This window comes from Quercus robur, chromosome 4 (genome assembly GCF_932294415.1).
Source record: "Quercus robur chromosome 4, dhQueRobu3.1, whole genome shotgun sequence".
NCBI classification, from domain to species: domain Eukaryota; kingdom Viridiplantae; phylum Streptophyta; class Magnoliopsida; order Fagales; family Fagaceae; genus Quercus; species Quercus robur.
The window spans coordinates 24,272,037-24,299,271 of NC_065537.1; the positions used below are offsets into that span (position 1 = coordinate 24,272,037).

The 27,235-nt window shown below is 32.3% G+C and overlaps 1 protein-coding gene and 1 long non-coding RNA gene across 34 annotated transcripts in view; one reads left to right on the forward strand and one right to left on the reverse strand.

The window, feature by feature from the left end:
• LOC126720924 (receptor-like protein 6) overlaps positions 1-27,235 on the reverse strand; it is a 224,904-nt gene that overhangs the window by 165,983 nt on the left and 31,686 nt on the right. For 10 of the 33 annotated variants that reach the window (XM_050423826.1, XM_050423825.1, XM_050423824.1 and 7 more), the window contains exon 2: positions 9,375-9,815. In XM_050423826.1, coding sequence (XP_050279783.1) covers positions 9,460-9,815 — 356 coding nt within the window. In that variant the 3' untranslated portion in view covers positions 9,375-9,459. Of the gene's footprint in view, positions 1-6,111; positions 6,763-6,811; positions 6,978-7,625; positions 7,848-8,730; positions 9,223-9,374; positions 9,888-26,382; positions 26,966-27,066; positions 27,209-27,235 lie in introns of those variants that run through there. The other 23 variants (XM_050423815.1, XM_050423802.1, XM_050423809.1 and 20 more) reach the window with 17 other exon arrangements.
• The window catches only part of LOC126720934 (uncharacterized), a 159,688-nt gene that overhangs the window by 102,343 nt on the left and 30,110 nt on the right, over positions 1-27,235 (forward strand). The gene's annotated exons all lie outside the window — the stretch shown is intronic.

Below are 27,235 nucleotides of genomic sequence, written 5' to 3' on the forward strand. Positions count from 1 at the left end.
AAATGCAGTTAGAAATAGATAATTGTGGTTAGCCTTTTGATAAAATGAAAAACCTTTTTTTTTTTTTTAAAGAAATAATAAAATTAAAAACCTAATAAGAGAGTGATGGACATTGTTGACCTTATTTTTTTTAAAAAAAAACTCACTATCTATTCATGAGGTGATCATGGTTATAATTTCTTAAAATGTAAACAAAGGCTATTAAAAGAGGTAAGGGAAGTCATACTGTTTAACTGTTGGAGAATGATTTTGAATACTTCTTTTGTAGCATAAGACAACCCTGTCTTTGGATCACAATACCTACAACATGAAATGACAATTCATTAAGAAGTACAATGGCGGAGTATATGAAGGAACAATTTATTTCAAAATTACATTTTAAAATAAAGAAGAAGGGGAAAAAAAAAAAGAGTTAACGTGATACATATAAGAAAAAAAAAAAAAAGTAGAACTTAAATACCTCACACTCTAAGTTTGGGAGTGGGAGTTGGAGCTGAAGCTTGGGGAGATAAATACCTTGGGGTGCTTCCTTGAATAACTAATATAACACATAGAAACACTTTAACCCAAAAGGCCTAAGTCAATGTGTATGTGCTCAATTATGTTATATTAACTTCTCATTGTTCTCATCATTATTCAATGTGAGACTTTAATCGTTATTTAATGTGAGACTCCAATCACACGTGTATACCCAATATATACTTGGTTGACTCTTTTCACGGTTTGAATAAAATTTCCATTACTTATAAAAAATACTTTAAAATGAGTACATAAAAGTGAGAAGCATTAAAGTTAGGTCTTTTACTATTTTACATTTTCAAAGAATATGATGGTAGTGAAGCAATGAGAAAACAAGAACAAATAGCGGCCTTGTTGATAAGAGCAATGAGAAAAGTTAAGGCCCCTCACAAGTCACGCCTTGGCAGTTTTAATATTGGGTGAATTTGGGAAGACTTCATTGATGGCATGACACCTTCAAGACAACAGTGTTCCCCTCCCTTACAAAGCCTCATTTTTGTTTTGTTTTATTTTAGTTTTTTTTTTTTTTTTTTTGCTTTTGTTTAATACTTTGGACCGAAATGTAAAATAAAGCAAGAATGACCAAAATAATTCAAAAATTATAGAATCAATTGATATAGTCTACTACTTTGACTGTGATGGAATAGTATGGTTGTTTGTACTGGTTTTGTGACCAGTACAAAAAAGTCTAACCATAGTGATATGTACCATATGTTTTTAAAACATTGCTTTAAATACAATAAAATGGGGGGGGGGGGGGGGGGAAGATTACATGCGGCAAACCATGTCTAGTCTTTTGAAGATTCAATGCCAATCCGAATTTTTAGGATTAAGCCTTATTATAATATTTCTGGTTAAGGAAGATAAATTTCTTCAATAACCATGTCTTTATTTGCTAAGGGTGTTGTAACTTGGTGGAATATCTAACTCTCCTTCATTAGGTAAATTAAGGTTCAAATCTCACTTCTCCCATATTTGTGACTATCAAATTAGTATAATAAAAAAATAAATAATAAAAAAAAAAACTTTATTTGTGTACACTCCATCACTTTGGGTTCGTTTGGTTGGAGAAATAGAAAAGTTGGATGATAGAAAAAAGGTGAGATGATGGAAAAATAAGAGGATAGTAAAGATTAAGTTTTTCTTCATGTGTGTTTTGTTGGAGGGATGGAAAACTCATTTGTTCGGTTAGGGTAAAAGGTGAGAGGATAGAATAAGTATTTTCTATAAATTTACTTTTTTGTCCTTATTTCATTATATATAAGAAGTAATTTATTTGTAATATTAAAACATTAAACATTTTTTTTCTCTTTGTTATTCTATTTATCACTTTTTTTATATTATAAAACAATGGTGAGAGAGAGAGAGAGAGAGGAACAAACCAACAAAGAAAGAAAATGACTAAGAGAGGGAAAAAAAAAGGAAAGAGAGATGCATGTTCAATGACTTCAATAGTTTAATTGAGGTCAAAAAAAAAAAAAAAAAGGAACTAGAATAATTAAGCAAATTCACCTAAGTTTCCTCTCTAAATTAGGGGGGGAAAAAACGTTTTGGTGGGCTTACAGAGAAAACAATGGGCCCCACCAATTTTTTCTCCTAAAATCACTCCAAAAAAAATCATTTTCTCTCCGCATTTTCTCCCCCTTTTCCATACCCCCTAAAATCCACTCAACCAAACAAACTCTTAGGTCCTTAGTTGAAATAACTCAACTGGCACTTCCTCTTTACATTATACTTGGATGGAAGCTGAGGTTGTGGGTTAATACTCCACTGTGTGTGCATATTAAATTATCCATGCCTTTCTATGGTCTTGTACCTCCATGTGTAAAATTTTTATTCCTTCTTGGCATTGGAAGCACTCTCTCTATGTAGCCAAAATGATTGGCTTATGAGATCTTGGTATTCTGCTGCAAAATGAAATTTGGCTAATATTTTATAGATATTGCAAATATATAGCAATGGGAGAGCATTTTGTTCAAGGTTAATGATTCAAGAAGATATATAAGAACAATTGGATCTATTGTTGGTTCAAGCATAATAGCTGCTTCCCCTATAAACTGCAATTATTAACTGATGCATATTAATCAGCTACTCTTCAGAAAAACCTTTGTGCTGTGTTTGGGGCCTATAAGATGGAGGCAGTCTGAAATTCATATTTGTTAGCATCTTGTAGTTTTGATAGATGTTTGATCAAATAACCTATATAAAAGAAGAAGTTAGATGTAACAAAAGCATACCTTTCCCTTTTCAGGATCCCTACCTAATTTACTTGGAAAAAAAGCAAAGGTGAGTTTAGTGTTGTTGTAAATTAGCAGAAAACTTAGTGTTGTCCTAACATAATATTTTTTATTTCATAAATTCAACAGGCATTTAGGGCTCATAGAAAGAGTTATCAACATGAATAACAAGATCATAAATCAATTGGTAGGCAAGCAAATCTAGCCCATGATTCAATGCAGATTTTTATAAATAAATAAAATCATAAACATTGAAATTAAAATGGCAGAAGTTCCACTATTTTGCATTAGAACATGAACATGATTCTCAGCAAGAGTCCATAACTCATGGTTAATGGAATTATATTTCCAAAGTGAAGTAAACTGACTCAAGTTTTGTGGTCTGTTGGAAAATGTACATAGTATCTTGTTTTAAGTATCACATTACATTATGGATGAGTACTCTTCTCTCTGAGAACCTATAATGAATGTTGTTTTGTTTTTGAAGAATGGCCTTATGCAATTGGCAAGAGAGGAGGAAGCCTATAAGCTCAAGAAGTAAACTAAAGAGGCAATAGAAGAGGTGATTTGGTTATGCTCACTATACTGATGAGAACACATTGCTTTTTTTTTTTTTTGGTTAAAAGGATAGTATTATAAAAGCATTAGCGTGCTGGAAGGTGGGTATCAAGTACAAAAATGCTGCTGCTAGCGGCTACATGAGTGCTATCATAGTTTAAGACCTCCATAACAAATAAGGGAGGAGTTACAAAAGAAACAAAAAGCTCCGATTGAGCACGCCCAATTTTTGCAAGAGAATCAGTTGCGCTATTAGATTGCTTGTAGCAGTGAAGGAGATGGACTTGCTGGAAAGCTTGGAGAGTGTCCCTGCAATCATTGACCAAAGGCTGGGTTAGCCTATTAGAGTTGGATGGGGAGGAAAGAAGTTTAATAGCTTCAGCAGAGTCCACACATTTATAATGAGATTGCAGATATTAAGGTGCCTTGCCATATGAATGCCATCACGAAGTGCCCACAGTTCTGCCATGAGGACAAAGGCAGCGCCAATGTGCCTAGCAAAACCTTGAACCTACCTCCCCACCGAGTCGTGGATGAGGCCTCCACCACCAGCTTTATGGTCAATAACTGAAGCATCCGTGTTTAATTTGAACCAGCCTGAAGGGGGTTTTAATCCAATTGCAGTTGGCTCGAGCTTTTGGCATGTGGGAAAGGGAAGGGGTTGTAAGGAAGTGAAATTCTAGAGTTTTAGCAATACAGTCCTGCAGCAAATAGGGGTCGAGGAAGAGAAGGTGTCATGGTATATGATGGTGTCAAAAAGCAAATTTGGAGGTGCAATTGGCGTGAAGCCAATCTAAAATAGGCAGTCTGAAAGTGTGGATGAGGCCAAAGGGAGGCCGAGATGATTCCAGAAGCTTACAAAATGAGGGCAATCACAGAACGAATGATTGATGGATTCAAAGCCAGAATTACAGACAGGACATCTTTGATCAAGGTTTAACCCCCTTGAATCCAGAACTTCTCTGACAAGAATGCTATTGTATGTATAGAGCCATATGAAAATGAGGAGTTTTGGAAGAGCTTTCACCTTCCAAATCTAGGATAAGGAGGAAGTAGGGGGGTTCAAGGCATTTAAGCCTTTTGCTGTAGTATAGGCTGACCGAAGTGTGAAATTTCCATCATTAGAAAAGGCCCAAGCTAGAGAATCCTCATCTGAGGATCCAAAATTGACAGGGATAGCTTGCAAAATGTTGAGAATGGGAGTAGGGAGGTCAAAGGAAAGATGGAAGTTCCAGTTGCCATTGCTATCAATCATGTGACTAACAAGCTGGTGTTCCTCTTCCATATTGAGAGGACCATGGAGATGGGATCGAAGAGTACCAGTGGGGGACCAGATATCAAACCAAAAGGATGTGTTGGTGCCAGAAGTGATAACCTTTCTCAACCCAAAATCAAGGAGAGGCTTGGCTTCCTTGCACGCGACCCAAGTGCGAGAGCAGGCACCTTTGGAGGACCAAGGGTTGCTATTTGGGTTGTTGGAGAGGTATTTTGCCTTCAAGACCTAAGACCAAGGGGAAGGATCTTCAGAGACGAGTCTCCAATTGAGTTTTGTAAGAAGGGCGAGGTTTCTAGGTCTTGACTCATGCAAGCCGAGCCCACCATGATCTTTGGGAAGAGTAACTGTATTCCAATTAACCAAGTGCATCTTCCCTTTTTCTAGGGTGGAACCCCACAAGAAATTCTTATTGGCTCTATCAATCTCAATGCAAACTACAGCAAGAAGCAGAGCTCCTTGCATTACATAATCAGGTATGGGGTTTGATGAGGATTGAATGAGGACCCGTCTTCCTGCTAGGGAGAGCAGACTAGCTTGCCAACCAGAAAGCTTCTACTGAACCTTATGGACAACAAAATTGAAATCTCTAGTGCCTCGGTCTGCAAACATTAGAGGAAACCCAAGGTATCGATCAAAGCTGTGAATAAAATATAGCCCTTCTTCATTGTTTGTATTCAAAACAAAAAGCCGGCGACGCATAATCATTTCTTTTTCCTCTCTTTTTATTAGCTTAAGGTAGCATATTAAAGGTATTTTATTGAGTTGAATTTGAATAATAAATTGGACATTTATTTTAAATTTTCTCTCTCCTTCAAATGATTTTACATTTTTAGTTGTTAGCTTGAAATTTGCTAATCTATTCATTTGACTAGTTCCATTTTGACTAATTTATGTTGTAGGCTATCAAAAGATATGTAAGAATCATAAGCATGTGCTGGTTCGATACATTCTAAGGATGTTCCCTTTCAAAGAATGACTAATCCAAAAGAAGAAAAAACTCTGTTACAACTTCCCTATAGAACCACATCCATTTCCACATAGGTCTCCATGGCAAAAGCAATTTGTAAATCCAATTAGTCGAAACAACCTTAGTTAACAAAAAATAGTTAAAAGTCCCTTATAAGTTAAAACGCCTCTATAATATTTCCCAAATAGCTAACAAATGAACAATGTTTCAATACATTTATTGAGCACTGCTTATCAACAATCCAATTTCAGCCAATTTTTAATTCATTTCTCTCCTCCTCACTTACACTCTCTCCCTCAACTAGACCAAGCTCTCTCTCTCTCTTCCCTTGAATAAAACCTCCATAGCTAGTCAATAAATATTGAGGTTGATGAAGGCGTATGCTTGTTAAAATAGTAAAAGTAGAGTTTTTAGAGTTAGTTTAGCTAAAATTGTGTAGAGTCTAATGTGAATGCTCCAAGGCCCCAATTTAAATTGATACATTATCAGCTCCCCAAATAATAGTTAGCTTTTGGTAACATTCCAACCATAGGAATTCTATATTTCTAAAGAACTCAACAACCATAATATATTTCAACTCTATGCCATTGCCATTATATAGAGACTCAAATTAGTACACGCAAGAAATGTAGAAATCGCTTCGTCTACAAGCAATTATTGAACTTAAAGAGAAGCTTATATGAAAAAATAAAGATGTCAAGAGTTCATTATTGTCAAGACTGTCACTTAGTAACCGACCATAGGCAAGAAGCAGTTTCGTCGGACCTGACCTGGAAATCCAGTCAAAACATTAAGCTCTGACATCTTCATCATTGCCCAAGAAAAGTCCATTCGGAAGGTTGATCCATCATTTGAAGCATAAGCCCTTACCAGTCTTGCGATATTCTCATTAGCCAGAAACTGCTGATCAGCTAAAAGGAGTCCTCTCCCTTTTAATGATTGGCTGTGAATTCATGCAGACTCACTCATTTCCAATGATTCCATGGGTTAAGAAGAAGGCTGAGTGTTGGTCCTATTACTATCTTGGCACCTTATTCTCATCTCAGTGAGGAAATCAGAAGCTACGGTTGGTTCAGGCTGCCCTATCCCCTTGAAGTCAGAGAGGCGTTTCTGTATGAACTCCCAGCCAATCTTCCCAATGTTGCATGCACCTTCAGATGATCAAAAACTGATGCAAACCAAAGAACATTTCAAACTCTTTTCAACTGCAAAAAACAAGTTTGTAAAATGAGAAAAAGCCTAGCTAGTAAGTACCTAGAAGATTGACTATTGCTCTTCCATCAAAACCTCTAAGGGCAAAAAGGTGAGGTGTCTGTGTTATATTATCACCCGGTCATGGAATCTCAGCCAGTCCTTCATTGAAATATGAATGAGTGCTGTCCCTCCGGCTTGTTAACACTGGATAGAAAGGGCCACCAGCCTGTAATAGTTTTCACCAGAGAATTCCAATAAAAAGATCAGCTAGATATTGCAAAATAAATAACATATATAAGAGAACAGACAAAAGCACAAAATAGCTATGCTTAGCTTGGCTGGTAAGAAGTGGAGGTAAAGGATTTGGAAACTATAGAAAAAATAAAGGAAAAAAAAAATCAACTCAACCAAGTGTATGTACAAACACTCAAAGACGCAGCTGTTTTCAACTTTTAATTAACTATATACAGAGAGTGCCAGTGCCTAAGCATAACTTAGTTCAATATCTAGAGTGCGAAAAATAAATGATCATTGAAAGGGAACTGCCAAATGAGGAGATTTACTTAATATAAGGACACAAAGAACAAACATAAAAAATGAAAACTATGTAATCGGGGAGAAGATAAATTATAGACACAAACGCAGTTTAGGCATTGCTAAAAGACAGAAGTCACTATTTCAAAACAAATAAAAAATGTAAGAATTAATAGAGAAAAACTTCAAATTGCATTTAAAAGACAATATTATGATAAAATCTCTAAGCAGAGCTACTAACTGAAAAGTTTTCCAGGAACAAACCATCTTCAAGACACAAAAAAGATAAGCAATTTAATTTCGCTAAATAGCTACCAGAGTCAAGGATACGTAGTCATACCAGTTCCTACGATAGGGAAAATATTCTGTGAGCTACTGATAAATGGAATCAATCACAGTCTGCATATCCAAAACTAAGTCCCAACCTCTAAAATTGGTTTTTTGAAAACAGTCGTGCCTCTCAAAATTTTTGGAAATTTGAGTTTGCATCATACAAGCTCTCTCTAAAACGACCAGAGGTAGCAGAAATGACACTTTTGACGGCATCAGCAGCACTTCTAACCTTCAAATTTGAAGAAATTAGATTCTCAAGTAACAGATGAAGAGATGAATGAAGACATCTATAACAAGAAAAATCTTCTCCTAGGCATAAACTAAAGATGCCTATTCCTTGAACTATAACCAATATGACAAAAAATAACTATAATCAGTACCACCTAGAGCCATTAAGGAGAACCTGATAAATTGAAGCAAGATTCACTAAAAGAAATAAGGGGAAGGAAAACATAAATTCAAGTTGTAGCATAGCAGTCACAGAAGAAGTGTAACTTGTCGATAGAAGATGATGGTTTGGATTTGGGTGAATGGATCCCAACTATAGCATTGTTAAATGTGCATAACAATTAGCATACCAAAACCATCAGCAGGCATGAAAAGTGTAATTGAATACTATTTGATAACAATAAAACATAATGGCATCTGATTAAAAGCTATTCCTATGAGCAACTTTTGAATTCTACTTAGTGATAAAAGCAATAAAACAATTATAGACATATCAATTTCTTTGTTTTGAGACGAATAATCCGCCAAAACTCCTTAGACCACAAACACCTAATTGGAATTAATTTGGATATTATTATCACAGCATACATTATGAGCTCCCCCAATATTACTGAACTTTTGATAACATTCGATACATTAAAATTCTAAATTTCTGATGAACTCAACAACCAAAACATATTTGCATGCAGTTTCAACTAGCTATTTCATCATTGTGACCATGACTAATGATGTCATTGCCTTTATATATAGACTCAAATTAGCACAGGCAATAAATGTAGAAGTCACAGCATCTACAATCAAACATAGAACATAAGAGAAATTAATATGAAAGAATAAAAATATCAAGAGTTAATTATGGTCAAGACTGTCACATAAAAACTGACCAGAAGCAAGGAGCAGTTCCGTCAGACCAGACCTTGAGATCGAGTAAGAACATTAAGCCCTAACATCTTCATCATTGCCCAAGCAAAGTCCATTCAAAAGGTTGATCTGGCATTTGAAGCATAAGGCTTACCAGTCTCATGGTCTTCTAATTAGCCATTGCTGATCGGCAAAAAGAGTCATCCCCCCTTTTTTCAAGCTCTGATAGTAGTGAGTGTCCAAACTTGCCCCAAATGACATCTGGGATGACAATGCCTGCAAAAATGACATCCGCACTGCAGACACACTCATTCCAAAGATGCCATGGATGAAGAAGAAAAATGAGTTGTGGTCCTATTACTGTCTTGGCACCTCATTCTCATCTCCTATAGTTGGGTCAAGCTGCCTGGTCCCCTTGAAGTTAGAGAAGTGTTTCTGTATGAATTCATAGTCAATCATCCCAATGTTGTGTGCACCTTCAGATGATCAAGAATCCAATACAAGTACATACATTCCTGACAAGTGGAAAGGAACCTTTATTTTTAAAAATCAAGTGGAAAGAAACTTAAAAATTAAAATTTGTCTTTTACAATTTAAAAAGAAATTATAAAGGAACCAAAATTATGAAACAATGTATTTTCTAATATATTAGTATATAAGAATATACCTAACACCAGTGTTTGCATCCATCAGATTCTTCTTCAATGAGTTTCTCCATGAGCATTCTTCATGGATCTTCGTATCTTGTTATGTCATTCTCCAAAAACAATATTCAATAGCCATTTCGGTTTTCCACTTGAGAACACAAGATAACCCAAAAACAATCCAAACACAAATCCACAGCCATACCCCAATAATACAACTTTCCAATGAAACCCATTTTCAAATTTGAAATCATCTTCTTGAATGGTGGATGGTGGTGGTGGTCCCTCGTCAATGCCACAAGCTTTTGTCATTGGAAATCCACATAACCCCCGGTTACCATTGAAAGAATCATTCGTAAATGTATTGAACTGTTTACCTTGAGGTATCTGACCAGAAAGATAGTTTTTTGATAGGTTTAAAATTGCCAGTGATGTTATATCTACTAATTGTATAGGAATTTCACCTGTGAGCTTGTTTGAGGAGAGATCTAACCATTCAAGATTGGTTAAATTTCCCAACGATGGAGGCACATGACCTGAAAGATTATTGTGTGAAAAATTAAGCCCCTTCAGTGACTGAAGCTCTCCAATTGCCTTTGGAATTTCTCCTTTGAAATTGTTGTTGGAGAAATCGATGGTTGTGAATAGACTTTGGATTTTTACCAATTCAATCAAAAACCCTTTCATTGCCACTGTCACAGAATCTTGATAATAATCATCACCCATATATTTCAATTCACCTTTGTTCACACTCGCATTCATCATGGCTTTTAAATACTTAAAAAGGTTTGTCGGCAAATGCCCATGGAACTCATTTTGAGAGAGATCTATGATTCGCAAATTTGGGAATGGAAATTTGGTCTTGGGGTTGCCTAAGGCACCATGAAAGTAGTTTGATCTCAAGATAAGAACCCGCAACTCTGGAAGAGTTTCCAACCAAAGAGGGAAGGTGCTATTAATCTTGTTGTTACCAAAATCTAGAACTTCCAACTTTCTACAACAGACCAATGATTGTGACAATGACCCTTCAAATTGGTTGCCATTGAGTTTAAGACTTCTCAAGCGACATCCCTTTGCAAATTTCATTGGGAGGGTGCCATTAAGATTGTTATTTTGTAAATCCAGATCTATGAGATTGCCACTAAAGTTTCGAAAACATGGAGGAATCATGTTACTCAAATGATTATAAGACAAATCAAGGTACTCAATAGAACTAAGATTGCAAAATGAGGAAGAGATTTGTCCAGTTATATTATTCCTGGAGACTGAAAAGAAATATATGCCTAGTGGAGGTACTGGAAGTGGTCCTTGAAACAAGTTAAAACGAAAATCAAGATATCTCAAGTTCTTCCACGGAAGGTGTACTACACTTGTCAATGAGTTGTATGAAAGATTCAAGTAAGACAATGAATCCTTCCCCACCTCCAAAAACCACTTTGGAATATTGCCTTTGATTTGGTTGTGGGAAAGGTCTAAGTGGTCAATATATTATGCAGTTTGTAAAAAGTGTGGAATTTCAGTTATGTTGGAAGAAGACAACTGTAATGAAACAATTTTGGGTAAGATATTGGTGGCAAAGGTGAAGGAGCTTAGTGACAGGAGAGGATTATTTGACATTTCAAGATATTCAAGATTTTCGAGCTTAAAGAATATTTTTGACTCCACATTGCCACTTAAATTATTGAAGGAGACAGATAGAGAACTAAGGCTCACCAATTTAGAGATTGACAATGGAAGGGGACCACTTAGGTTGTTATTATTCAACCAAAGACTAACCAATGAGTTATGCTGGAAATCGCCAATATGCCCAGTGAATTGGTTATCATAAAGATATAAGTAACGCAAAGATGGTATTGTATACACCCAAGATGGTATTGTCCCATTCAATAAGTTACCAGATAAGGAGAGAAATTCTAGTTGACTATTAGAAGAATTATTTGAAGAGAAAATTTGGGTCAAGTTTGTCGGAAGCTGCCCTATTAAATTGTTGTGTTCGAGATCTAAGTAAGTAAGAACTTCAAAGTTTAGGAGGGACCATGGAAACTGACCAAACTGACCACCAAAGTTACTATATGAGAGGTCCAAAGAAGTGATTTGTGTGAGATTAGGAAGAAATGTTGTATATGATCCTATGAAATTGCAATTACCGAGGCGCAATACTTTTAAGGACTTGAGATTGCTTATTAAATTAGGTAAGTTGATTGGGAATTCGGTTCTAGAGAGATCCAAGGACTGGAGAGGAGTACTCCAGTTATACGTTGGAAGGGAACCGGTGAGATTGTAGTTGTAACCTAACTCAAGCAGCTGGAGGTTTGGGAGGTGGAATATATTATCTGGGAATCTCCCTTTCAATCCACAATCAAAAAGACTAAGAGATGTTAAAGAGGAAGACAAATTCATGAAAGAATTAGGTGAAACAGAAGACATGTCAACCCCAATCAAAAAAAGTTCAGTAAGATGGGTTAGGTTTTGAACAAGCCTTTTCAAACTAGGCGTTTCTATTCTCATGCCAAAATTATAAGAGAGATCAAGTGAAACCAGTTTGGATAAGTGGGAGATTTCGGAAGGGACATTACCAGCAAAGGAGGACCAAGCGAGGTTGAGCCGCTGGAGATGACGAAGAGAGAAAAGGGTACTATTGGGATGGATGGGACCTTCAAGGCGACTGCAACTGAGGTCGAGACCAATGACATGACCTGTCATCGTATCACAGGTGACCCCATCCCACCCACAACAATCTGTACCCATTTTCCACGAATTCTTCGGAGGATAAGCATAATAATCACAATGATCATTCGAATCGCCAACAGAAAAAGAGTTTCTGAAATGGAGCAAAGCAGAGGATTGGTGTGAATGGAAAAGAGGCGTTGATGAATTAAAAGAGAGAGAAGAGGAACAATTATTAGGTTGAGAAAGCAAGAGGAAGCAAACGAGTAAGAGTAATACCCGCTCCATATTCGCTCTAGGTGGTTTTAGAAATCAGATTCATAAGGAATGATGAGAGATATTTTGGGTGTTCTTTTAGGAAATGAGGTGGCAGAGAGACATATATTTATAGGCGAGAGACCATAACTACGTTTATCAAATCAGGCAAATGTAGACAATTCTAATCCCTCGTCTTAGCTTTATCGTATGGGTTGGGCCAATGACTTGGAAAATTAAAGGTCTTGTGGGTCACACCCTATTACATATATATCTTTAATATCTATGGGCTTGCGGGCTAAAATTAAGGTCTTCTGGCTGTGGGTCACTAGCGTACAGAGTAGAGTTTTTGGAAAATAGAATTAGCATTACAAATTATTTTATAATATTTTTATAAAATATTGATATGTTTAATTTTTTATTAGTTTTTATTTAGGTTCATTATTAATATTACTTTTTTATTTATCAATAATTATTCAACACACTAATAGTTAGTAAAAATTTTTATAAAATAATTTGTATCTCTAACATTATTCATAGAATTATCCGATGAAGATTCATTGATTTATTTATAAAAAGTTGCTTCTTATTAAAATAAATAAATAAATAAAAAGTAGCTCTGACAATGAAAAATATCAGGTTTATTCAGGTTAGCTATATCTATTATTTATCATAATAGCTACTGTTTATTAAAAATAATAATAATAATTTTATCAACTTTAGATTTCAATTGGCTCATACTTTTAAGTTTTGTCTCTACCTATTTAGCATTTAGGACCATCATGGAAATAATTAACTTATGACAATAGTGCTAGACATTTAGCAGTCAAGAACTCAAGACCAGAAGGTTTCGGAATTTCTAAGCATTGCTCAGTTCTCATTTCTTATTATTTATACATACATGTATTTTGTTGTGGGGGTGGTGGCATTTAGGAATCTTCCAAAGTAATATTTAAGAAACATTTAATTAGTAGCTCTATCTCTTAAAATTTGTATGTTTGGAGAAAATAATCACAACTTGTTTTAAATCATTGATATACCAGATCCCTTCAACCATGCAAACGAGTAATACCATTAGAAGACTTTAATCTTGTTAACGTCTCACTAAACCCTTGGTCATTGTTTGAAACTTCCAAAGACTTAGAAAGTTATAGTCAGGACCGGTTTAACAGTTGATGCAATTGGTGCAATCGCCTAAGGCCCTAAATAAAAGAAGGCTCCACTTCTAAAAAAAAATTATATATATAAAATATATTTATCTATATATTTTAATTAAAAAAAATTTAAACACTTTTATTGGTCAATAAAATGAATTAAAAAGACCCCATTATATCCTAAAATGCAAAAGATTAAAAAGGAAAAAATAAAAATAGTCAAACTTCAGCTCATTAAATTAAATTTGAGGAGACAAGTTTATTAACTTATTCTTAAAATATGCTAAGATCAAAATTAGTACTAGACAAATTCATTAATAATACAACGTAATTGTCTTGAAAAAGGTTAAAATAGAGATTATAAATTTCAAAAACAAAAGAAAAATCTCTTGTCTCTCTGCCTCTCCATCTATATTCTTTCAATCTTACCTTTCTTTTTCCATAAACTCAGTCAATTAGTCTAGCTTAAAATTTTTCTTTATTGATTCTAGCATACCAGTCGGCAATCACAGGAGGTGTTCTTCTTCGGTTCTTCCCCTCTTTCTCTTCGTGACTTTGTCTTTCCGAAGACTCAGAGTCGTTTATTTATTTAACTTAGAGGGTATGTTTGGATAGAACTTATTTTGTTAAAATTGAAAATTGAAAAACTGTAGCAAAATAATTTTTAAATATGTGAATAGTACCGTGTGACCCATTTTTAATGAAAAAATTGTTGAAAAGTAAAGTTTGTGGATCCGTAAACAGTGTATGAATACACTGTTATGAGTCAAAAATTACTGTTACTATTCATAACAATGATAAACAGTAACATTTTACTCTTGAAATACGTGCCTACAAAAAAAAAAAAAAAAAAAAAGTCAAAACGTAAACGTGAAACGTAATTTCAATGAATTCAAAATTTCAAACATATACAAATTATATATATTTTTAGTTTATTTCACACTTTTACCGTACAATTGTTTGACGGGATGAGACACGTTTTTTCTTGTTTTGCTACGATAGCTTTTCTACCCCTCTTGGTACTCTTCTCTGCCATGATAATTGATAGGAGTGGGAGTGTGAGACACGTTTTTTCCTTAAAACTATGGGACACGTTTTTTCCTTAAAACTATGATAGCTTTTCTACCCCTCTTTGTACCCTTCTCTGCCATGATAATTGATAGGAGTAGGAGTGCAAGACACGTTTTTTCTTTCAAACTATGGGACACGTTTTTTCTTGTTTTGCTATGACAGCTTTTTTACCCCTCTTTGTACCCTTCTCTGCCATGATAATTGATAGAGTAGGGGTGTAGAACACGTTTTTTCTTTAAAATTTAGCCATAGGAAAATTCTGGTGACACAACCATTTGCACAACTTTGTGCACAACTCGTCCACGTGGCGAGTTGTGGTTGGTGGAGGGGTGACCCACTATCACCCCTCCACCAACCACAACTCGCCACATGGACGAGTTGTGCACAAAGTTGTGCAAATGGTTGTGTCACCAGAATTACTCTTAGCCATAGGCATGGGATGATGGACTTAGGACTAGTGGAGTACAGCTGTACAGGCTGGTCGGCTTCCTGCACTTTTTTTTTTTTATCTGACACTTTATCTATTATTTTTTTGGTCATTTTAACAAATGTGTTAAACTCTAGTTAATAATTCATTTTAGAAAAGTTTTGATATCATTTTTATGTAAAAAGAAAAAAATTATCAAAATATTAATTTTTTTTTTATTTCTCATAAAAACTTTCTTTAAATGGATTATTAACCAATACTCTAAGAGCACTCGTTAACATTTCACTAAATTATTATATTAATTAATAATTTGATGTGTATCATATCAACTCATTTGTATTATAATAATGACACTAATTTATTAAACTTTGTATTAAATTAATTTATATATATATATATTATTTGATTAATATTTAATTATAAAAATGTCTCATTTAAAATTTTTACCTAAGACCCCAAAAGTTGTCGAAGCGACCTGATTATAGTCTTGAAATTTTGGATTATATAAAAATTGTTTGATCTAAATTATAGAATTACAAATTGAACATGTGACAATAATCAAACTTGTAACAATCATGTTAACATGATCAGTTTTATGTCATCCATTGCTTTTTTCTCAAATAAATTAAAATTTTAAATTTAAATTGTCTATAATTACATATCTAGTTATCTACTCTTTAGTATCCCATGCAATAATCAAGAAAATTCAAGAAAGAATATTTTTATATAACACATATTTATTCGAGTTTAAGCTCCAAATTACATCCTCCAACTTAAACTTATTTTCAAATCAATCATTTAAGTTTTTTCTTTCTTTCATTTCAATCTTTAACTTTAAATATATTTTCAATTTAGTCATTCCAATAACTTTGAAGATATTTTCCATTCCTTTTGCTAAGGAAATTATATATATGCCAATAAAATTCTTGTGTATTCCAGTTGCATTCTCATTCCTAGTCAATGAAACATTTCTAAAGCCTTTTTAGATCAACTATTGACAAAAATTTAATTGTTGTCACTTTTATTTTGCTTCATGCTAAATCACAAGAGCTACTTTCAAATAGGATGGCATTTATATTGATAAATATGTTTTGTTTCCCTTTATACTTATATATATATATATATATATATATGAGATAATTACAACATGCTGTTAAGCTCATTATACATGGAAAGATGTCAATTCAACTAGAAAATTCTTGGTCAGCATATCATCTTTTTTAGATTGTAACAAAATTGTTCAGCATATCAAACCATGAGGCATTTGCTCGTTGCCCCTACTCTGTGCATCTCTAATGTGGGAAAGAAAGCAAGGAAGGGACCTCTACAGTGCTTAAAATATTTTGTTTTTGTTTATTTGTTTTTTTCCCTTATGTAAAACTCATATTTCTTATTATTTAATAAATACTATGAAAATATAAATTAGTATTGTTATAAAATTTTAATCTTTTTAACCATCTTTTGATAATTTTGGTCAAAGTGCAAATAATTTTCTTTCATAAATACCCTTAAGTTATTACTATTTGTTATATAATGGACAACATTTTTCTAAATATGTATACATCCATATGTAATATTTTAATAACAACTAATTGGGGGGAGTTGGCTTAGGGGTAACAACTAAGAAAAATTTAATTAGTTGCTTTTATATCTTAAAATTTTTATGAAAGAAAATGATATCATTCATTTTTTAAGTCATTGATACGCCAAATTCTTTCAACTTTGAAAATGTGTGACACCATCAGAAGTCTTTTTTTTTTTTTTTTAAAGGGAAATACCATTAGAAAACTTAAATACTATTAGTGTTTTAACAAGTCTTTGATCATTCTTTGGAACTTCGAAAGACTTTGAAAATTCAAGTCTCGAAATTTTTTTCTTTAATTGCTATAATCTTGGAATTTTGGACTATATTAGAATTGTTTGATGCAACTTGCAAAGTTATAGACAAAACATGTGGCAATTGATTAAACATGTAGCAATCATGTTATCTAAATAAGCTTTATGTCATCCCTTTCTTTTTGTTCAAATTAATTGAAAAAATGATTTATGATTAGCAGTACTCATTTTCCCGTGTAATAATCATGAAAAATCATTTTCACAAACGGTACTTGGAAGCTGAAGCTCTAGGAGGAAGACAAGCAAGTTCAAAATGATGTCGTCTAGATTTAGTTAACAAACTTATCAAAACAATGTCACTCAACTTAAATGAATCCTCATTGAACCAAAATATTACTGTTTACATTAACTATACGGTACCATTTTGTAGCTGAGCTGTTGGAAACATAGCCTTCATTACAACTTACAAAATACATAACTTTAATATATTTTCAAATTAAACATTTATATTTCATGTCCCCCTATTTTAGTCTTTCAATTGTGATCTAGTATCAATTTAGTCATTTGTCAATTTTGTCCGATCTCACCATAAGTTTTAGATTTTTCACTTTATAAAACGATGTTGTTTTAGTGAATTCAATGAGGTGGATCAAACGGAAGAGCTAAATTGAAAATGAATGAAAATTAAAGGACTCAAATAAAAAAAAATTAAGTCAGAAAAAACAGTGAAAAAAAAAAACACTGAGTTGAGAACAATGCAAAATTTGAGTAAAATTTCTAATTTAGCCTATATTTAGTGAGTTTTATTCAATAAATCAATTAGATCATTTATAGAGAAGGATAAACCTAATTTAATTAAAAAAATTTTAAAGAAAATCAAACCTAAGTTAATCCAAACTATATACAGTATGTTTTATGTGTATTGTTGCATTATTTATAAAATTAAAAAAAAAAAAAAAAAACATGAATTATAATTTGTTCAAATTAAAACTCCAAAAAGTTGTCAGGCCCTATATTTTCTTAGAAGAGAGGAAAGTATCACTAATCTTTGCATTAATAATAGTGTTGATGGATGTAATAAATCCGGAAACTACTTGGGTTGGTGTCTATGAATGATTCCTATATATACAGACTTAAGCGGTTTGTGTACGCTGTGAAAGGGTGATGAAAATATGGAGTGAATTTTGTGGCTAGGGGTTGGTAGGTTTTTGGCCTACAAGAACCCAGTAGGAGGCGATAAGGTCCAAAACCACGATTATCAACCAAGACACAATTCTAATCCCTAGTGTTAGCATATTTTATGGGTTGGGTGCTTTAATTTTCTTTACCTTCTCAACTCTCATTATCTTTTAGAAAAGACTTTAACCCAGTAAAAAGTTTCAAAAAGTCTTTGGCCCATGACATGGAAAATTAAGGTCTTGTGGGTCACTATATTAACTAGCATGAATTGTCTCTTATGCATTACATTATTATTATTATTATTATTATTATATTTTTTTTTGACTGGATGGGTTACTCTATTTTTTTAAGACAACCAAAATTCAATTCAGTTTACCCACGTGACTATCTTTTGCTTATGCTAAGTAGAAATATTAATTATTACCAAAATATTAAGTTACTTATTAATTTTTAAGGTGTTTATTCCATGTAAAACTCTATTACCTAAGCTTTAATAAATTTAATATTCTATTACACTTAAAGTTCATTTATTAAAAATTATAAAATAAAATTTAATACGTATTTTTTTTGATAATCTATTATAGTTTTGTGTTTTAAATAATTTATTTTAAATGAAACTCTATTACCAAAATATTAAGTTGCTTATTAATTGTTAAAATGTTTATTCCATGTAAAACTCTATTACCTAAGCTTTAATAAATTTAATATTCTATTACACCTAAAGTTCATTTATTAAAAATTAAAAAATAAAATAAAATAAAATTTAATACATATTTTTTTGATAATCTATTATAGTTTTGTGTTTTAAATAATTTATTTTAAAGGAAACTCTATTACCAAAATATTAAGTTGCTTATTAATTGTTAAAATGTTTATTCCACACAAAACTCTATTACCTAAGCTTTAATAAGTTTAATACTCAATTACAACTAAAGTTCATTTATGAAAAAGTAAAAGATAAATAAATTAAAATATCATACTTATTGTTTGATCATCTATTATAGTTTTGTGTTTTAATGTAGTAAACTACATATTACATGTTGTGCTCATGCCGAGTGACTCAAGATATATTGCACATAAAATTAAAGAGTTTTTGTCATGTGACTAACTAATTATTTAGATAGTTAATTTACTCTTGACTAACTAATTATTAAAACAGTTTTGATAGTACTAGTAAAATGTTTTTTTTCTTTTACATAAAATTTTAATTTATGGCAGAAGAATTCTACTAGAATACATAAAATTAAATAATACTATGAGAGAGAGAGAGAGAGAGAGTATTTAGGGATAATAAAACAAATATGCAAGATAATCAATAGATATGATATTATACAATAAATAATTTAAATGAATATGTACATTTTATACAAGATATGGTGGGACGAGCAAAATCTATCCCATCCATTTGTTTATTTTAATGGGAAAAATTTGCATAGAATAGAACACACAAAATGGATCAAACAAGGCCAAGATTGTCAATGTAACAACTAAGAAAAGTTTAATTATTGGCTTTATCTCTTAAAATTAGTATGAGAGGAAATACACACACACACATATATATATATATATATATATCACTGTTGCTTTTTTAAGTCTTTGATTTGCCAAATACCTTCAATCTTGAAAACGTGTGGGACAAGGGTATAAAATCGTGAAGAACATTTCTTTGGAATTTTGAAGACTTGGAAAGTTATTTTTTATTTTTTTATTTTTCTAGAAGTAAAGACTTGGAAAGTTATGTGTTATAGTCTTCCTTCTATTAGCCAACGTGAAATTTGGACTATAAAATAGTTTGTTTCAAATTGCAAAGTTGCAAACTGAAGATGTAGGAATCATGTTATCTTTGTCCATGTATTGACCCAACAATCATGTTATCAATTTATCATGTGGTAATCATGTTATCATATAGCAATCATATTATACGGATCTCCATTTTTTTCTTTTTTCTTTTTACTCAAAGTAAATAATAATGTTTAACTAAACACAAATGTAATTCAATTTATTTATATAACAAATAAGAGGGAGGAAGGACAAAATTGTAGATTAAATCATATTTACATTTAAGTTAGTTTTTTTTTTTTTGGATAAAAAAAATAAGTAAGTTAGTTTTGAAAGTCGAAAAAAATCAGATTATCCAGCTTAGATGTAAAAAATTAAAAAATCCTTATAAACAAGTATCATAATAATTTCATATACCTTAGATCTAGATTCACTCGTATTGATACCTTTAGCGGATATATTTTTAATTTTTTATTACCATCAGCTTGTAAAAATAATTGTTGAATTGCTGAGTTCTCATTTGCTACAGAAAAGAGTCAAAAGACTTGTCCATGTTTCTACCCAAAGTCCTCTTTTTAAAGTCATTGATCTACTGCGAGATTCCTTCACCCTTTGGAAACGTATTTCACTTTCACCATTACAAGAGTTTAACCAGCCTAAATTTTGGATTATAATGTGTTGACGTTTAACGTGAAAAGACATGGGAAGTCATGTTTTTCTGCGGGGTCCATCTATTATTATCTGCCCCAAATTTTGGACTATAGAATTGCTTGTTCAGACTACTGAGTCGTTGCAAATTGAACATGTAGCAAGCAATCATTAAATGCCTAGCAACCGTCTTGTCTGGGTGTCTGAATTGACCATGCTAGTAATGGTTAGCAGGGACTGTTTACTGTTATATATTTCTTTTTGCTCAAATCATTTTTATTTTTAACAAAAACAAAATTAATAATTACATGAAGAAAATTTTATTAAAAAATTATATGTATTACAAATTATATCCTCTAATTTTATTTCATTTTGTTTCTTTAATTTAAATAATTTTTTTTTCATTTTCATTTTTTTTACTATTTAGTCATTTCATGTCCAATTTTAACTTTATTTATATTTTTCACTTTTCTAAGGATGTTGTTTTAATGGACTTGACAAATAGGGATTGGATGCCAAGAGCCTAGTAGTTGAATTGGTTGACAACTCCTAATATTTTTAATACATCCAAAGTTCAAATCCCCTCACCCGAGTGACTATCTTTTGCTTATGCTAAGTAGATATATTAATTATTACCAAAATATTAAGTTGCTTATTAGTTGTTAAGATGTTTATTCCAAGTAAAAGTCTATTACCTAAGCTTTAATAAATTTAATATTCTATTACACCTAAAGTTCATATATTAAAAATTAAAAAAATAAAATAAAATAAAATTCATATATTAAAAATTAAAAAAATAAAATAAAATAAAATTTAATACTTAGTTTTTGATCATCTATTATAGTTTTGTGTTTTAGTGTAGTAAATTGCATGTTACATGTCATGCTCAAGCTGTGACTGAAGATATACTGCAAATAAAATTAAAGAGTTTTTGTCATGTGACTAACTAATTATTGAGATAGTTTTTTTTTTTTAGGGGAATTATTAAGATAGTTAATTTACTCATGACTCACTAATTATTATACGGTTTTGATAATATTAGTAAAATGATTTTCTTTCTTTTACATAAAATTTTAATTTATGGCACAAGAATTCTACTAGTATACATAAAATTGAATAATACTAGAGAGAGAGAGAGAGAGAGAGAGTATTTAAGGGATAGTAAAACAAATATGCAAGATAATCAATAAATAGGATATTAGACATTAAATAATTTAAATGAATATGTACATTTTATTCAAGATATGGTGGGACAAGCAAAATCTGACCCATCGATTTGCCTATTTTAGTGGGAAAATTTTGCGTAGAATAGAACACAGAAAATGGATGCCGAGATTGTCAAAGTAACAGCTAAGAAAAGTTTAATTATTGGCTTTATCTCTTAAAATTAGTATAGGAGGATATATATATTACTGCTGTTTTTTGAGTCTTTAATCTGCTAGATTCCTTCAATCTTGAAGACGTGTGGTACGAAGGTATAAAATTGTGAAAAACGTTTCACCATGGCTTTTGTAATAATTGTTTGGAATTCCAAAGACTTGGAAAGTTAAGTGTTATATTCTTCCTTCTATTATGCAATGTGAATTTTGAATTTTAAAATAGTTTGTTTCAAATTGCGTTGCAAACTGAAGATGTAGGAATCGTGTTTTATGGGTTCCTGTATTGACCCAGCAATCATTTAATCAATTTATCATGTTCATGTGGCAATCATGTTATCAATTTATCATGTTCATGTGGCAAACATGTTATCATATAGCAATCGTGTTACACGGATCTCTATTTCTTTTCTTTTTGTTCAAATAATTTTTTTTAAAAGAAACTCATTTATAATTACATATATAGCCAAATTTACTCATTAGTATCCCGCACAAGGATCAAGGATAGAGAAAGTGGAAAAAAATTATAAAATAATGAAAAATAGTCACCAAAGTATACACGATGTGTACAGTTAGAGACCATATCAATCAAGTAGTCATTAGTGTCATTAGTGGGTTTGCGTATTCATAAAAGACTCAAAGCATTCACATTCGAGTGTTTAAAGAAATACACATTTTACACTCTAAAAACCTACTTTATCTATTTTACCATATCATTTTACAACTCACCCCATCTCAGTTTTTATATTTACATACAACACATTAAAATAATATAAATTACTTCAACAAATAATAATAAACCATTTCACGAAAGTTTTGATACTACTTTTATGGAAAATAGAAAATGCTATCAAAACATTAATTGTTTTCTCTTTCTTTTCCCATAAAAACTTTTATAAAATAGTGCACTAAAAAATATCCTTAGATCATCCATTAACTTTTTCCTAATAAGATTTCCATTATTTATTGAAAATAAAAATAAAAACCTTTAGGGTTCATTTGGTTGGAGGGGTGGAAAAGTGAAAGGATAGAAAATATTTTAATTTCTCTCATTTTTGTTTGGTTGGAAGTAAAAAAGTGGAAGGATGGAAAAAGTGAGTTTGTATAAATTTACTCTTACACCCTTGTTAAAAAATGATGGCCAATTAAAAAAAAAAAGTAATCACCCAATTTATTAAAAAAAAAAAAAATCATGTCTTGTTAAAGAAAAAAAAAAAAAATTGGATGAATTGCTCTTGTGCAAGTACACATGGACATTTTTGTCCATTAAGCAACCCTATTTTCTCCCTTTAATTCTCCCTTTATTTTGGAGAAAAAGCTTTTTGGTGGGCTCAGGAAGAAAACACCCAAACTTTACCATTTATTTTTCTTTCTCTTCATCCAATCAAACACACTCCAAAATTTTTTTTTTTTCCATTTTCTCTTTAAAATTTTTCATCTTCCCTATTTCACCTCTATATAAACACCCCCATAAAACGTGTATATAAAGTGAAAAGTGTTCACTGCAAAAAAAAAATAAAAAATAAATTAAAAAAAGGGGAAGAGTGTTGAAGTAAAATCTTTTACAGTTTACTATTTTAAATTTTCAAATAATATGCCGGCAGTGAAGCAATGAGAAAACAAGAACAAGTAGCAGTCTTGTTGATGAGAGCGGTAAGAAAAGTTGAAGCCCCTCACAAGTCATGCCTTGGCAGCTTTAATTAATGTTGGGTGAATTTGGGAAGACCCCATTGATGGCAAGACATTTTCAAGACACACTGTCCCCCTCCCTTACAAGGCCTCATTTTGCTTTGTTTTGATTTTTTGTTTAACATTTGGACCAAAAGGTAAAATTCAGCTGGAATGACCAAAATAATATGGAATTTCCAAAATCAATTGATATAATCTACTTTCTCAAAAAAAAAAAAAAAAAAAATGTAATCTAGTACTTTCACTGTGATGGAATAGTGGAGTTGTTTGTACCGGTTTTGTGACCTGTACAACAAAGTCTAGCCATAGTGACATGTACAATGTCTTTAAAATATTGCATATAGAACGGAAAAAAAAAAAAAAAAAAAAAAAAGAATATTTGCACCTTACAATGGGCCATGGTTAATCTTTGAATATCCATAGCTGACCCAAAATTTTAAGATTAAGGTGTGGTTGTCATTAAAATATTTTTTGCTAAAAGAAGATGAATTCTTTATGATATTAGTGTTTTTAGTTGCCAAGAATATTATAACATGGTGGCATATCATACTCTCCTTTGTTATGAAAAATAAGGTTCAAATCTCTCCTCTCTCATATTTGTAACTATCAAATTATTAAAAAAATTTCTTTTTTTATTTGTGTTCACTCCATCACTTAAGTTCTTAGATGAAAATAACTCCATTGGCGCTTTCTCTTCACATAATATCTGGATGGAAACTGAGGTTGGGTTCCATGGTATTGTACCCCCATGCGTAACATTTTATTCCTTCTTAGCATGGAAGGACTATCTCTATGTAGCCAAAATTAATGACTGGCTTATGAGATCTTGATATTCTGCTGAAAAAAGAAGGTTAATTGGCTAATATTTTATAAATATTGCGAATATATAGCAATGGGAGAGCATTTTGTTCAAGTTTAATGATTCCCAAAGATATATAAGAACAATTGGATCTATTGTTTTTATTATTTATTAATGAAATTGGATCTATTGTTGTTTCAAACATAATGGCTGCTACCCCTATACTCACTCTTATAAAGCGAGTAGCATGCTTGGTTGTGCTAGATTTTATTTATTTATTATTAATATTTTATTTTTTGGAAATATGGTAGTGTAAGTGTAGGTTAGATATAGTTGCGGTAACTTACTGCTTGAATAGATTTTATGGAATATTGCCATGTGAAGAAATTTGGTTTTGTTTTCTTGTGGGAGTAATAACATGTAAAATACTAATGTATTGGTATAATTGTTGTTTACTTTCTAGGAACTCTTGTACAATATTTTAAGAATCATTGTAAAAATTTATTTTCTAAGTACTAGCCTTGAATTTTATTATTGAGTTTTCTCTGTTTTCTTAAATTATTAACGATGTATATTAATCATCTACTATTTTGCATTAAAACATGAACATAATTCTTTGCAAGAGACCATAACTCATGGTTGACGGAATTGTATCTCCAAAGTGAAGTAAACTGACTCAAGTTTTGTGGTATGTTGGAAAATGTACATAGTATCTTGTTTTAAGTATCTAATCGCATTATGGATGAGTACTCTTGTAATGAATGGTTTTTTTGTTTTTGAAGAATGGACTAATGCAATTGGCAAGAGAGGAGGAAGCCTATAAGCACAAGAAGTAAACTAAAGAGGCAATAGAAGAGGTGACTATCTGCAAGACTACATAACTCATGGTAATGCTCACTATACTGATGAGAACACATTGCTTCTGGCAGTGATTAAAATATAGGCCTTCTCCGTTGTTTGTATTCAAAATAAAAACCCGATGGTGCATGCTCATTCCTTTTTCCTTATTAGCTTAAAGTGACATAGTAATGGAATTTTACGTTTTTATATACTCTATTCTTCAAATAATTTTTCATTTTTAGTTGTGAGCATGAAATTTGCTGATATAATTAGTTGAGTAGTACCATTTTATTCTAGTGTTCTTTTAAGATTTTGACTATGTTGTAGGTTATCTGGAGATGTTTAAGAGTCGTAAGCATGTGGTACAAATTCGTAGCGAGGAAATCTTTTCATGCTGAAGGGAATGACATCCGAAACCTTCCAAGGATGTTCCCTTTCAAAGAAAGACCAATCCAAAAGAAGAAAGAACTCTGTTAATAACTTCCCTATAGAACCACATCCATTTCCACATTGGTCTCTGTGGCAAAAGCAATTTGTAAATCCAATTTAGTCCAAAAGTAATAGCAAGTCCCTTAGAACACCTTTATAATTTTTCCCAAATAGCTAACAAATGAACAGTTTCAATACATTTGTTGAATACTGCTCATTAACAAACCAATTTCAGCCAATTTTAAATTCATTTCTTTTCCTCACTGACACTCTCTACCTCAACTAGACCAAAATTTCCTTCTCTCTCTCTCTCTCTCCTTTGAATAAAACTTCCATCCTTTGTCATTGCCATCACCCGGTGGCTTTTCTGATTTTGTTGGCAGATGGGCAACGCTCTGTTCATCTTAATTTACTGATTTTGATTGAAAATTTGTTGATTTTGTTGTGAGGGTATACTGATTTTATTGATCTGGTAGAAGAGTATACTGATTTTATAGATTTGGTGGATGAGTTTGACAGTGAATTCAGTGTTCAAAGGCCTGGGTTTTCAATGGCAGGAGATTGCTTGGTTGTGTAAGAGTGCGGTGGTGTTATGAGTGGCTGTGAAATAGGATGGGAAAGCGAGGAAAAAAATAATATTTTCATTAGAGTAAAAAAACAAATATTACAAATATTGAGGTTAATGTAGGTATATGATTGTTAAAATAGAAAAAGTAGAGTTTTTAGAGTTAGTTTAGTTAAAATTGTGTAGTCTAATGTGAATTCTCCGAGGCCCCAGTTAAAATTAATACAATATGAGCTCCCCAAATATTAGTTAGCTTTTGGTAACATTCCAAACATTGGAATTCTATATTTCTTTATAAGAACTCAACAGCCATAACATATCTCTACTCTATGCCGTTGCCATTATATATAGACTCAAATTAGTACACGCAAGAAATGTAGAAGTCATTGCTACTACAATCAAACATTGAACTTAAGGAGAAGCTTGTATGAAAAAATAAAGATGTCAAGAGTTCATTATGGTCAAGATTGTCACTTAGGAACTGACAAAAGGCAAGGAGCAGTTCCGTTGGACCTGACCTTGAGATCCATCCAAAACATTTTCCCTGGTATCTTCGTCATTGCCCAAGCAAAGTCCAGTCTAGCGGTTGATCTGTCATCTGAAGCATAAGCCCTTACCAGTCTTGCGGTCTTCTCATTAGCCAGCTACTGCTGATTAGCAAAAAGGAGTCCTCTCCCCTTTTTAATGATTGGCTGTGAATTCATGCAGACTCACTCATTTCCAATGATTCCATGAGTTGAGAAGAAGGCTGACTGGTGGATCTATTATTGTCTTGGCACCTTATTCTCGTCTCAGTGAGGAAATCAAAAGCCATGGTTGGGTCAGGCTGCCCTGTCCCGTTGAAGTTAGAGAGGTGTTTCTATATGAAGTTACAGCCAATCTTCCCAATGTTGTGTGCATCTTCAGATGATCAAGAAACATGCAACCAAAAAACATTTCAAACCTTTTTCAACTGTATAAAACAAGTTTGTAGAATGAGAAAAGGCCTAGCTAGTAAGTACCTAGAAGACTGACTGTTGCTCTTTCATCAAAACCTCTTTAGGGCAAAAAGGTGAAGTGCCTTTGTTATATTACCACCCAGTCATGGAATCTCCATCAGTCCATTGAAATATGAATGAGCGCTGTCCCTCGATCCTGTTAACACTAGATAGAAAGGGCCACCAGTCTGAG